The sequence below is a fragment of the Hyperolius riggenbachi genome, chromosome 12 (assembly GCF_040937935.1).
Source record: "Hyperolius riggenbachi isolate aHypRig1 chromosome 12, aHypRig1.pri, whole genome shotgun sequence".
Lineage (NCBI taxonomy): Eukaryota > Metazoa > Chordata > Amphibia > Anura > Hyperoliidae > Hyperolius > Hyperolius riggenbachi.
Window position 1 is genome coordinate 70,369,633 of NC_090657.1, and position 13,813 is coordinate 70,383,445.

Sequence of the window (13,813 nt, forward strand, 5' to 3'; positions counted from 1 at the left end):
TGAGCAGGAAGTACGTCACTGGGATCCCTTGGCTTCCGGTCAGTCCAGGCATGGGCACCGCACTGCGCTCCCGTAGATTAAATTCCTGCATTGTCCACGGACTCAAAGGACTTCTGTCAGCACAGACGTCATACAGTAACACGCTGCAGACTTTGCGCTGGCTCGGCGACAATTAGGAAGCTTCTGATGCATCACCTCATACATGGCCATGCTGCTGCTTCACCCTGAGGTAAAACAGGGTAACACAATGCACACTTGTAATACAACCAGGGCCGGATTTAGCATAAGGCAGGTGCCTGCAGGCGCCTGATGATGGAAAGGCGGCTCACTCCTTTCTCTGAGCGCCTCTCTCCATCCTTCTGTATAGTCCTCATGAGAGTTTAACCACCTGAGCGGTTTGGACAAGCTCAGCTCGTCCATGACCGCCGCGGTGGATTGTTCAGCCCCTGGTGGGTCTTTTTTTTATATTTTTTTTTTAAAAACACACAGCTAGCACTTTGCTAGCTACGGGTTTTGTTCGATCGCGGCCGATCCACCGCGAAAGAGGACCCCCTCCAGACCCTCAGCACAGCCTGGCCAATAACCGCCAGGCTGCGCTATGGGGTGCATCGGGACTCCCCCGACGTCATGACGTTGATGATGTCATTCCGATTGTCGCCATGGCGATGAGGGAAGCACTAACAGGAAATCCCGTTCAGAGCGGGGTGAGAGGGATGCCGCAGGGAGGGGGGAATCATGTAGCTAGTGCTAGGCTAGCTACATGATAAAAAAAAAAAAAATAGGTCAAAAAAACCCACCCGCGGCCGAGCGCCGCTAATCATCAAAACACCAGGGTGGTTAAATGAAAGGTTAACTCAACCTGCTCTCAGCATTACGAGATCTCCCTTCAGTTAGAGGTTCCCTCTAGCTACTTAATATTTGGGGAGCACCTTTGGCTACTTAATATTAAGGGAGGGTACTTCTAGCTACCTAATACTAAAAGGGGCACCTGCAGCTACCTATGATGGGCAAGGGGGCAGGGGCAAATCCAGGATTTTCAAGGGGGGGGGGGGGGATTCCTGATAGGTCTCTTTTGGCAAGCCGCACACTACCGCGCATGCGTTTGCCCACAAAATCCACATGATGCACAGCATTTCTCCACAAAATACACACAATGCGCAGTGTTTCCCTACAAAATACACATGATGCAGTAGTGTTTCGCCAAAATATATATAATGTGGCAGTGATTAAGTAGCCAGATAACCCCCCTTTATTATGGATAACGAAATGACCACACCCCTCTTTAGTATAGGTGACCAGATGACCCCCATTTATCACACAGGTAGCCAGATGAGGGCCCCCCCCCCCCCCAGTTAGGATAAGTAACCACATGATCCCCATTTAAAGTATATAGCCAGATGACTCCCCGTTCAGTACATTCCCCCTTGTATTTCGCCAGATCCCCCTTGTATGTATAGCCAGTGTATATAGTCAGATCCCCTGTATATATAGCCAGAGATCCCCCTGTATATAGCCATATACTCACTGTATGTAGCCAGATGCCTCCCCCTGCATATAGCCAGTGTATATAGCCATATCCCCCTGCATAGAGCCAGTGTATATAGCCAGATCCCCCTGCATATAGCCAGTGTATATAGCCAGAACCCCCTGTATATAACCAGTGTATATAGCCAGATCCCCCTGTATATAGCCAGTGTATTTAGCCAGATCCCCCTGTATATATAGCCAGATGATCCCCCTGTATATAGCCATATACCCACTGTATGTAGCCAGATGCCTCCCCCTGCATATAGCCAGTGTATATAGCCAGATCCCCCTGCATACAGCCAGTGTATATAGCCAGATCCCCCTGCATATAGCCAGTGTATATAGCCAGACCCCCCTGCATATAGCCAGTGTATATAGCCAAATCCCCTGCATATAGCCAGATCCCCCTGCATATAGCCAGCGTATATAGCCAGATCCACCTGCATATAGCCAGATCCCCCTGCATATAGCCAGTGTATATAGCCAGATCCCCCTGCATATAGCCAGTGTATATAGCCAGATCCCCCTGCATATAGCCAGTGTATATAGCCAGATCCCCCTGCATATAGCCAGTGTATATAGCCAGATCCCCCTGCATATAGCCAGTGTATATAGCCAGATCCCCCTGCATATAGCCAGTGTATATAGTCAGATCCCCCCTGTATATATAGCCAGATGAACCCCCCCCCCCCTCTCCTCACTTATGGTGGATCATGGAATGGCTGGCTGGCTTCCAAGCCCCCCCCCCCCCGCCCTGCCTCTAAGTGAGCCCTGGCTGCACTTGCCTTATCCAGACTCCAGCTCATCCAGTAGCAGTACTTCTCTCTCCATGGACGCATACTCTGATGTCCAATGGCCTTCAGGGGGAGGAGCGCGGCCGCTGCGGCTGGATGGCGTGGTGATGTCACGTTAGAGCCAGGATGAAAGGTAGCCAAATAGCCATGGAGACCTGGGACGCCATCACCGCCGCCGAGAAAGGTAATGTATCTCTGCGCAGCCCCCCTAGTACCCCCAATCTCATACCGCCAGTCAGAGAGACCCTCCCCCAGGGGAGTAACTAGAAATCACTGGGTCCCCCTGCGAAAATGAGGATGGGCCCTCCCCATAGGCACCAAATAATCGTAATAGGGCAGCGTTTCACTAGAAAATAATCCTAATGCAGCAATGTTTCACCAGAAATGAATCGTAAAATGGGCAGCATTTCACCAGAAAATGAATCGTAAAATGGTCAGCATTTCACCATAAAATGATCGTAAAGTGGGCAGCATTTCACCATAAAATAATCATAAAGTTGGCAGCATTTCACAAGAAATTAATCATAAATTGGAGCAGCATTTCACCAGAAAATAATCATAATGTGGGCAGCAGCCAGCTGTCATCAGAAAATAATTCTAATGTGGGCAGGAGTCACCAGAAAATAATTGTAATGTGGGCAGCAGTCACCAGAAAATAATTGTAATGTGGGCAGCAGTCACCAGAAAATCGCAATGAGGGCAGCATACACCAGAAAATCGTAATGTGGGCAGCAGACACCAGAAAATCGCAATAAGGGCAGCAGACACCAGAAAATCGTAATGTGGGCAGCAGACACCAGAAAATCGCAATGAGGGCAGCCGACACCAGAAAATCATAATGTGGGCAGCAGACACCAGAAAATCGTAATGTGGGCAGCAGACACCAGAAAATAGCAAAGTGGGCAGCAGACACCAGAAAATAGCAAACTGGGCAGCAGACACCAGAAAAAAAAATGCACCTGTGAAAAAAAAAACAAATCACTTACCTGACAGAAGTCGCCTCCTCTCCCGGCATCTGGCACACAGCTCCCCGACGATTCTCCAGCAGCACATCTTCCGCGCTGACAGGCAGAGTGCAGGGCTATGACAAGATGGCTCCCGAAGCCCTGTACTGGAGACACAAATAGTCTCCAGTGCAGGGCTTCGGCAGCCATCTTGCCATAGCCCTGCTCTGCCTCCCGGGAGAGTGCGGGGCTGCAGGGAAGAAGTTCTACACCTGGCTGGGGGGTCCCGCAATCGGGAGGGCGTCAGCGCTCCCCCCACACACAGCTGGCGGGCCCCCCTGCGGCCGGAGAGGGTTGTATCCCGGGCGCACATACATGAGCAGGCGGCAGCTGTGCTATAACATCCGTGGCTGCCGCTGCTCAGGTTTAGGAGGCACTTCCGGTCTCGGTGCGAGGGGGTGGTTCCAGACACCCGGAACACCCTCTTCCGTGCGCCAGTGAGGGAGGTAATGGAGAAGTGACAGCTGGGGCAGCCAGCACACTTGCGGTGCTGTTCAGCGGGGTTTGTAGGTTCATGGAGGGTGAAGTCTAAGGTCCAGGACATCTGTGCCTATAGGCTCCTGTGATGTAAATCCGGGCCTGATTGCAAGTGTAAAAGAGGCCTTAAGGAACTACTAACCTAATAGATTACAATACTGCTGCATTACCTGTGATTACAAGGTTGGTCTCCCCTGATTTCCAACCATCGCTTGGCTGCCTTGTCTTTCAGTGTGATTGACAGTAATGGTTACTACAGAGCCATGATTACCAGTGTGAATTTTACTTTACGTGCCCTCTCAGCACTCTATATACAGCAATGACACATTGTGACAAAATCGGCTTCTTAAATACAGTCAGCGTGCAAGAATGATCGCTTAATGATTTACACTATTCAGAGCAGCCATAGAGGGGATAATGAATCCCCTGGTGAGTCTTGTGATGCACTTGTGTGGTCACATCCTCTGTTGATGAACACCATTGATGGACAGATGGGGCGGAATCATATCCTTTCTCCAGAGATTAGGCTAAGCACATTAGGAGGGCAGTGTATTGGCTGGCATATACAGGCAGGTTTCCCACAGACTAAAATTCACATGCAAATTGTAAATGTGCAAAAACAGCTGCATATCTAATGAAAGTCAACGGAGGATCATATTGCTGCAAAAAAAGTTGCACTATTGCATTCACGTTTTTGCATGCGCAAATAAACGTACTTCTTGCAGCATAAATGTGCACATCGCATATGTATTCCCATAGACCTTTTGTTAGCTGCGGTAAAAAAACCTTACACAAACACACACATACAATTGCAAGGTTATTGCCAAAAACCTGAACATTTTTTCGGATGAGTTTTTGCATTTAAGTCTCAGCTTCCTCTCACAAAGGCTGTGGTCTCCTATTTATACACAGGGATGGTAAATGAGATGCACATAATTCAGAGATGGTGTAGGTTTGTAGAGTGTGAAAAAAACACAAAAAAACCGCAAAACTTTAGATATATGCAGCATGAAAATTCACCAATCAAATTCACCATCTTAAAGCTGCATACCTTTGTATTAAGTATTTGCATAATCATGCATGAACTCCTGCATCTCAATGATCATCCCTACTGATAAGTCAGGCGTGTGTAGTCTAAAGGCTCATACACACATCAGACTATAGTCTTTGGAAAATGAAAGATCACAGTCCAATCTTACCACCCTTCATGTAGTATGAGAGCCATACTCTACACAGTCTTTTCTATGGAGCTGAACTCCACATCAGACAGAAATCTTGGCAAGATGCTGCACACACAGATGCTGTACAGACACAAAAGATCAGTAGCTGCAAAAGATCTGTTCCTGCCAAAAATCCGTTCCTGCAAATTGCAATGATAGTCTATGAGATCTGCAGATCATCATACACACATGATTTAACTGACATTCATCTGCAGATCAGACAATCATCTGCATATCTGAAAATCCATCCTGGTGGATCTGATCTGCAGATGAATGTCAGTTAAATCATGTGTGTATGATGATACACGGGAATACACAGCTCGATTTTGCAGCTCGATTCTCCCATTCGAACAATTCCCCGCTCGATTCAGCAGGCGATTCTCTTATCTTCCGCTCGTTTTTGTTATCTTTTTTCAGAATCGAGCGGCGGAACGATCGGGCAGGAGATCGGACATGTCGGAAATTATCTATCGAGTCATCTAAATGGCTTAAAAAACGAACCATGTATTCCCAGCATTAAAGTCAGAAAACCACTGGGTCTGCACAGCTGTGCCCTCGCTCCCGCTGACGTCACCAGGAGTGCATTTGCGCAGGCCCAGTATGGTCGTCATCTGCGCAGTACGCTCCTGGTGACATCAGCGGGAGCGAGGGCGTGGCTGTGCAGGCACAGTGGTTTTCAGACTTTAAAGTCGGAAATTCCAGAAGTTAACCGGAGGCGGGGCCGGAGCATTGGGGAGTGGTTGTGCGGGCACAGGATGTCTGCGGGGGACCATTAGAAGCCCCAGGTAAGTTCAACTCTTTTCCTCCTGACCCCACTACAGTATTCCTTTAAAATGTGATAAAACAACAATAACCAAAGCATACCACGTTCTTCATCGGTGTTAACAATTCCTTGGACAATTCAGCAAAGGCATTGAAGGCTTCACCCAAAGCTTCTTCTCCATTGTCCCGGCAGTTTGATGACAACTTCTCCAGTGTGGCAATGTAGACCTCAAGGTGTGAGATGTGCTCTGAAACAGAGACAGTGCAAATTACTTCATAGTGCAAACCTGAGGCCCCAGTCATATTTCTTTCCAGTATTGGAGGTGTAGTCAACAAAAATTTATAGCATTACAGCCCACAAGACATTTTGTAGCACAGACTGTCAGCTGTCATAATCGACAAATTGCTCTGGTGTGGCCAAGCTGTTTGCAACCTGTTGCTAAGCAGGCTACTAAGGTTATCCAGTGCAGCATCATGACCAATAGGCCTGATTTGCTATGGCCCTCCTGAGCTATTCAAAGAACATAAGTGATGCTTTAAACTTGGATGTTTTATTAAAGTGTAACCGTCAGGCATAAAATAAAAATTCAATTCTTTATTTTTATCTGGTAAACAAGTAATAAGGATGCTAACAAACACTGCCGAGAGGAGTACAAGGGAAAATGTAACAAACACTAAGTCCGGATGGACAAGCCCTATGTGTACATAAAAGATAGCAAGCGTATCACTTGTAAACGAGTAAATACTAAAATAGGTACAGTGAAATCATATCGTCATATGTTTCTTCAGATGGGGTCACTGATATCAATGTGCAGTGAGAGCTGCTCAAAATGGAGGTCTTTGCTGATCCCCCACACTCTTGGCACAGCCAAACAGAGTATGGTGTAGCTATTCCATGTAAAATACAATCAGGCCCCGCTGACACTGAGTGCTGCACTCCAAGAATCTCCCTGTCAGGTATATAGCCCAGGCATGGAGTTCTCATCAAGTAATGGTGCATACATTCAGAATGGCTGAAAAGGTATATACAAGGTGAATGGTGCTCTATAGTACAGGTGCTGTGATGTATATCTCTGACATGTTTCACCTCACGGCTTTTTCAAAGAGATGCTATACATATTAACAGTAGAATTAGTTTACATATATACAAGAGTGCCCCCCACCACCAATAGCATAACCCCCAGCAAATGCCCCAGTCAGAGCTGAGAAGCCGCGTTCGGCATGCCTATAAGTACTGTGGGGAAAATGAGGCAGGGCCCAAAAGGGGGGGTGGCTACACGTATTTCACATGCCTGTTATGGGGCAGGTAAGAAAAAAGATATACGTGTGGTCATACCTTACATAAACGCCGACATCTGAATCGGCGCATAATGGTAGGCGGAAGACGCGAGTCAGCGTGTATTGTGGTGACGTCACATCCTGTGACGTCACTTCCGACATGCGCACTAGTCCGCTCCTCCGTCACGAGTGTTGGTATGGTAGCCAAACACTTGTGACTCAAAGTAAGTAGACAGCTTTGTTGTCTATGTTGCCATAGGAACGGCGGCCATTTTGGATGTTTATTTACATCCTTCTGCACACGCTTAGCCCCGATATTCAAAAGGTAGGTATATGCACGCATAATGTCTATAAACAATGAGAAAAGGAGGACATATACTACAATCAGGAAACTGTATAAAGTCATAGGGGCAGCCTCTGGCAATTCACAACAATTGTAAGCTCGGTCCCCCAGCTAGGTACACGCAGACACTGGTAAACGCCAGATACTTGTCATCATCAGTTAAAGATCCACAAGGACCAACTATTTACACATATATATATATGATGTGGAGGGGGGAGAAGACAAAGAGCTCCTGTAGATGGGCTCCTGGAGAGACCGCTGACCAAATATATGTCCCATCTAAATCCCAATCACATACATATTTACAGAAAGCAGGCTAAATTAAAGTCCTCATTTAAGCCGTGCGGCGCTATTGTATTCAAACGAAAGATCCATTGGGATTCCACTTGTGTTAGTTTTTTGTCCAGATTTCCACCTCTAGTGTGTTTCTTCCAATGTTGTATACCCCAAAACGATATGTCAAACCTGGACTGTGGGTGTACCTGATTCATGTGTCTGGCCACTGGGGTGTCATTTTTATGCTTAATATCCCCAATGTGCTCCAGCACTCGCTCTTTTAAGGCCCGCGTTGTCTTGCCTATATACCAGAGATTACACTTACATCTTGCTCCATACACCACTGATTTAGTATTACAAGTGATGAACGAGAGGACCCTGTATACTCGCCCACCTTGTGGGCATGTAAATTGCTTGGTAGTTGGCATATACTTGCAGGCCTTACACTTTCCACAGTGGAATGAGCCATTCGGTTTGGTGGGAAGCCAGGTAGGATTTTGGGGCGGATTATTGGAAAAGGTACTATGGACAAGGAGGTCCCTTAAATTAGCTGCTCTTCTGTACGTCACCATAGGTTTAGGAGGTAAGAATTTGGCCAGATCTTTATCTTTCTGTAATATTGGCCAATAATGTTTTAAAATTTCAAAAACTGCATGTGATTGTAATGTATAAGTACCAATCAGGCGGGGAAGTGACCGATTCAGGCAGCCTGGGTCGTGGGGTTTATGTGTGGTGGACCCCCCTCTTTTTCTAGGGTTCTCTTTGAGTGTGTCTTCACGTGGGGTGTTTTTAGCTCGCACATACGCTCTATCAATTACTTCCTGTGGGAAGCCCCTCTGTCGAAATCTATTATTCAGAGTTGCACATTCCTTTTCAAAACTTTGTTCCCTCGAGCAGTTCCTGCGTGCTCTTAAAAACTGTCCTGTAGGTATGCTTCTGCGTAGGGATAGTGGGTGAGAGCTATCCCATTTCAAGAGGGAGTTAGTAGAGGTAGGTTTACGAAAAATTTCAGTTTCTAGTTTGCCCGTATCACTAATTGTGATTGTCAGGTCAAGGAAGTGTATCTGTTTGTCATGCACTTCCGATGTAAATCTCATCCCTACTTCATTCCTGTTTAGGAGCAACATGAAATCATCAAAAAGGGATCTAGGACCCTCCCACAGAATAATGATGTCGTCAATAAAACGTCCCCAAAACGTAATATGGGAGGTGTAAAATTCCATATCCTCAGAAAACACAATCGTGTCTTCCCACCAGCCCAGGAAGAGGTTAGCATAAGATGGGGCACACGCCGTCCCCATCGCACTTCCCCTGAGCTGGTGGTATATCTTGCCCCCAAAAAGAAAAATATTATGTGTCAGGATGAACCGTAACAGCTGTACGAGTGTACAATTATGTTTTTCCAGATGTTTACCCCTGGTACATAGGAAATATTGGATAGCCTTGATCCCTAGCTCGTGTTGTATATTGCTATATAGGGACTCAACATCAATGCTTGCAAGGAGAGTGTTAACTGGAACCTCAACATCCTGCAATCGCACAAGGACATCCTTAGTGTCCTTGAGATATGATGGTAGAGATTCGACAAAGGGGCGTAGGAATTTATCAATATATTTGCTGGTTTCATCGGTTAGATTCTCACATCCTGACACAATGGGGCGTCCTGGTGGTGGCATCCTATTCTTATGTACCTTTGGTAATGCATAGAATACTGCAAGAACTGGGTGGTCGGTTGCGCGCTTCAATCTATCATAGTCACTCATATCAATTCCCCCATTCTCCAAACATGATTTTAGAAGGGTCTGTAGCTGCATCTGGTGTTCTTTAAGTGGGTTACAGGGTAAAACCGCATATTGCTCAGGGTCATTCAATAGTTCCATGCACATATCTTTATACATATTGACGTTCATAACCACAATATTGCCTCCTTTGTCAGCTGGTTTTGTTATTATTTCATCATTCTTTCTGAGTGTATCAAGGGCCAATCTTTCCTCTTTATTAAGATTGTCAGGCATGTAAACTCCTACAGTATCAGATTCAAGTTTTCTGAGGGCTCTTGTGACCATATCTACAAAGGCATGAATCTGGGGATATTGGGTAAGTGACGGACAAAATGTACTCTTACTCTGCACGCCGCTAGGTGGGGCTAAGTCAAGTGTGCCCTCAGAGTTCTCCCTCATCAATTCTTCAAGGGCCTCTAGGGCATCTTTTTCGTTACGGCTAGATTTTTTATCTTTAGCTTCCTTCGTCTCAAACATTTTCACAAGTGCTAATTTCCTGGCGAAAAGGTTAACATCTTTTACCCACTCAAATGCGTTATACTTGGCTGTTGGTACAAATGACAAGCCCTTCGTAAGTAGGGAGGATTGAACTTTAGACAGGGGATATGATGACAGATTGATCACACGCATAGTACTTTCATCCTCAGTTGTATTAGCTACCATTGATGATTGGGTCGTCCCCGTTTCTGCCCAGTGTATCCCCACTGTTTCCTGTCTCTCAAGTTTTTTCTGGTCTGAATTTCTCCCTCCATATCTGCACATTGTGAATTGGGATTTCTCGGTGTGATGTCTAAAAAACCCTCCTGGGGATTTTGGCGTATAAATCTTTTATTGGGTGGTCTTTTGGACAAATTTTTCCTGTATTTTTGCTTAGATCGTCCCCTCGGGGCACCAGGGTCGGCTGACGTGTTAGATTCACTTCCAGACTGTGTTTCAGTATCGGAAGGGTGAATGGACTGTTGGTCAGTGGGAGCCTTCGGTTGGGCTTTCTCTGACCAGGTGTAAACTTTATTGTTTTTAAAATCTAGACAGTCTCTTTGGAACTTTTTTTGTTTCCTAGATTTAATCTCTTCAGTGTATGCTTGTACTTTCCTTTCTAGTTTGGCCTCGAACTTCTCAAAGTCCGGGTGCCCGGATAGTTCAAGGAGTACTTTCTGTTCGCCCAATAATTTCTCTCGAATTTTTTCAGAATACTTTAGCTCGTAATCATGTAAATATTTAATTTGTTCTAGCGTTTGCCTTGTTTTAAGATCTTCCCACCCTTTCATAAATGATGTATCATCAGTGTGTGAGTGGGGGTCTGGTCAGATTGCGCAGGCCCCTAACTGTAATGTTTTCTTTGAGATATATGCTAAAGCTAGCCACTTCCCAGGAGGATCTGGTAAAGTCCTTGTAAGTTTTAAAAATGTCTCTAAATACTGGCTCTACGTCTGTATCTGCACTATATGACTATGCATCATTTTCATCCACAATAGTACTACCTATAAATGCATCCTTGGCTACAATTTTAAAGGATTCAATGGTGGGTAGGCTTTCAGATAAGTAGGCCATCCCACAAGGTCGGTGCTCGGTAGCGGGGCCCGATTGTATTTTACATGGAATAGCTACACCATACTCTGTTTGGCTGTGCCAAGAGTGTGGGGGATCAGCAAAGACCTCCATTTTGAGCAGCTCTCACTGCACATTGATATCAGTGACCCCATCTGAAGAAACATATGACAATATGATTTCACTGTACCTATTTTAGTATTTACTCGTTTACAAGTGATACGCTTGCTATCTTTTATGTACACATAGGGCTTGTCCATCCGGACTTAGTGTTTGTAATAAGGATGCTAACCAGGCAATCCAAAAGTTAAAATCACTATCACTTTTCTTGTTGATAAATGATCATTCCCCAGTTTACCTGTCTCTTATTTGGTACACATAAAATTTGGTACGCAAAAAGGAAGTTGCAGGGCATGCTGGGTTGTTCTTTTTTGCTTCAATACTTCCTCCTCAAACTTGACTAATGCAGCCTGATTGGCTGAAGCCTCTTTCCCTCCTGTTTGCCCCTCCCACACCTCTGTTCCTCTCTGATTGGCCAATATTTCTCATGCTGAGACAATGCACCTTCTATAGTGAAGGATGGGCAATGCATACACAATCAGGCAGAGGAGGGTAAGGGAGGAAATTACATCAAGATTGGCTTCAAAATAGCCACACTTAAAATGGGAAATGCTATGAAGGATTTTTTTGATTTTTTTTACTGTAGAAAAATCACTAAAATCAAACTGTGGACAGTGCAATACATATGTTATGTAAGTAAAGTAAGTATTTATCTACTTCTATATGTGTTTTTTTTTCCTGAGATAGTATGGCTGACAGCTCCACTTTAAAACATTTCTGTTATTTATTGGCCGAGATCATAAAACATAGCAAGTGAATGGCTAGTTGCACCTCTGCAGCTGTGCATGAGCACTTCCAGAGACAAGCTTATTTAATACATCCTAGCAGCCCTGGATTCATTTAGGGCAGTTTCACACTTATTTTTTGCATTGCGGTGGGGATGTGAGGCTTTTGCCGCATGTAATAAATGTCAGAATGTAAATCAGGGATTTATACATAATTGTAAAAATGAAGCACTTTTTTATTTTCACTGGAGTTTCTCTTGAAGACTATATATACAACAGTTTATCTCATCAGGGAAAGGAGCTGTAGCCGCCTCACTATTATAGACTGCTCAGCAAGCTCATGGTGAACAAGAACTCCTAGGAGTGTGTAAGAGGCTAAAGAGGTCCAAAAAGCCCTCTTACTAAAATGCTATGCAAAACAAAAATGTGCCTTTCTTAAAGAGAACCCGAGGTGGGTATTTAAAATGTTAAGAGAACACAGAGGCATATTCTGTGCGCTATGACATGCCTCTGTATTGCTGCTTCAAAGTCGTCGTCCCCCCCCCCCCCCCCGGGTCTGCTGTGCACCCCTGTAAAAAGCGATAGGCTAGCGACAATCGCCTTGTCGCTAGCCGTGTATTTACCTCCATCCTGTCAATCTAGCTGGGCTCCCCCGCGGCTGCCCGCCTCTGAGTTTCCTCCAATCGGAAGCTAAGCCGTGACCTGGGAGGTACTTCCTGGGTCGCGGCTTAGCTTCCGATTGAAGGAAGCTCATGGAGGCGGGTAGATTCCCACCTGAATACAGTAATCATAAATATCTTCTGTTTTAAGGTTTTTGAAGGTCAATTTCTGTTTTGCAAGAGATTGCTTATGAAAGCAGTTTTAGGAGCGGGAGTTCAGAGTTCTTATAAATGCCCATTTATGACAGAGTCGCTTTCATCTGGAGTAACTTCCAAGTGCACACTAATTTTGTGCCATTAATGCTATCCAGAGACTAAACAGCAGTGCAGCTAACCTTTCTGGAAGTGCTCTTAATAGCGGGACAGAAGCATTAGCCCTGGTGACCCCACAACAGATGTCACATCGGTATTTCATCTCTAGCGTGCCACTTTGCTGTGTATCCTTTTATCTTCCATATTTATGGGAGTTACTTCACAAAGCTTTACAGAATGCATATTCAGCGTTCAACCTCCCCCCTGCCCAAATAGAAATTACTGCTTAATATTCCTGAAAACAGAAGCTTGCATGCTCCGGGCCAATTTAGGCCATTATCCGTAAATCTCCAGGTAGGCTTTTTGCAACATCATCTTAAAACATAATGGTCGCTTATTCAAAGAGACACACTTGCCATCGCTATCAAATAAAGTTCCATTGCGCTTGCTAAAACTAGATCTCAAATACCACCAAGTACAATGTTTATACAACATGCTTTAGAGGATCTTTAGTGAAAAAGAGGGGGGGGGGGACCAAAAAAAACCCTGTTGGTGGTGGCGGAGAAGGCAGTCAAGCGGCCTGCAGGCAGAGATGCTGTGTGGGGAGCGACTTGTGTGGGCACTGGGCAGTCACAAACAATCAATTTTATTGGAATTCCACATGAAAGACCAATACAAAGTGGTGTACATGTGAGAAGTGGAACGAAAATCATACATTATTCCAAACATTTTTTTACAAATCAATAACTGCAAAGTGGGGTGTGCGTAATTATTCAGCCCCCTGAGTCAATACTTTGTAGAACCACCTTTTGCTGCAATTACAGCTGCCAGTCTTTTAGGGTATGTCTCTACCAGCTTTGCACATCTAGAGACTGAAATCCTTGCCCATACTTCTTTGCAAAACAGCTCCAGTTCAGTCAGATTAGATGGACAGCGTTTGTGAACAGCAGTTTTCAGATCTTGCCACAGATTCTCGATTGGATTTAGATCTGGACTTTGACTGGGCCATTCTAACACATGGATACGTTTGTTTTAAACCATTCCATT

The 13,813-nt window shown here is 45.2% G+C and overlaps 1 protein-coding gene and 1 long non-coding RNA gene across 10 annotated transcripts in view; one reads left to right on the top strand and one right to left on the bottom strand.

Moving 5' to 3' along the window:
- LOC137542039 (uncharacterized) overlaps positions 1 to 13,813 on the top strand; it is a 713,380-nt gene that overhangs the window by 276,971 nt on the left and 422,596 nt on the right. The gene's annotated exons all lie outside the window — the stretch shown is intronic.
- LOC137542033 (arf-GAP with SH3 domain, ANK repeat and PH domain-containing protein 1-like) overlaps positions 1 to 13,813 on the bottom strand; it is a 307,340-nt gene that overhangs the window by 120,726 nt on the left and 172,801 nt on the right. For both annotated transcript variants that reach the window (XM_068263631.1, XM_068263630.1), the window contains exon 3: positions 5,887 to 6,032. In XM_068263631.1, coding sequence (XP_068119732.1) covers positions 5,887 to 6,032 — 146 coding nt within the window. The remainder of the gene's footprint in view (positions 1 to 5,886; positions 6,033 to 13,813) is intronic.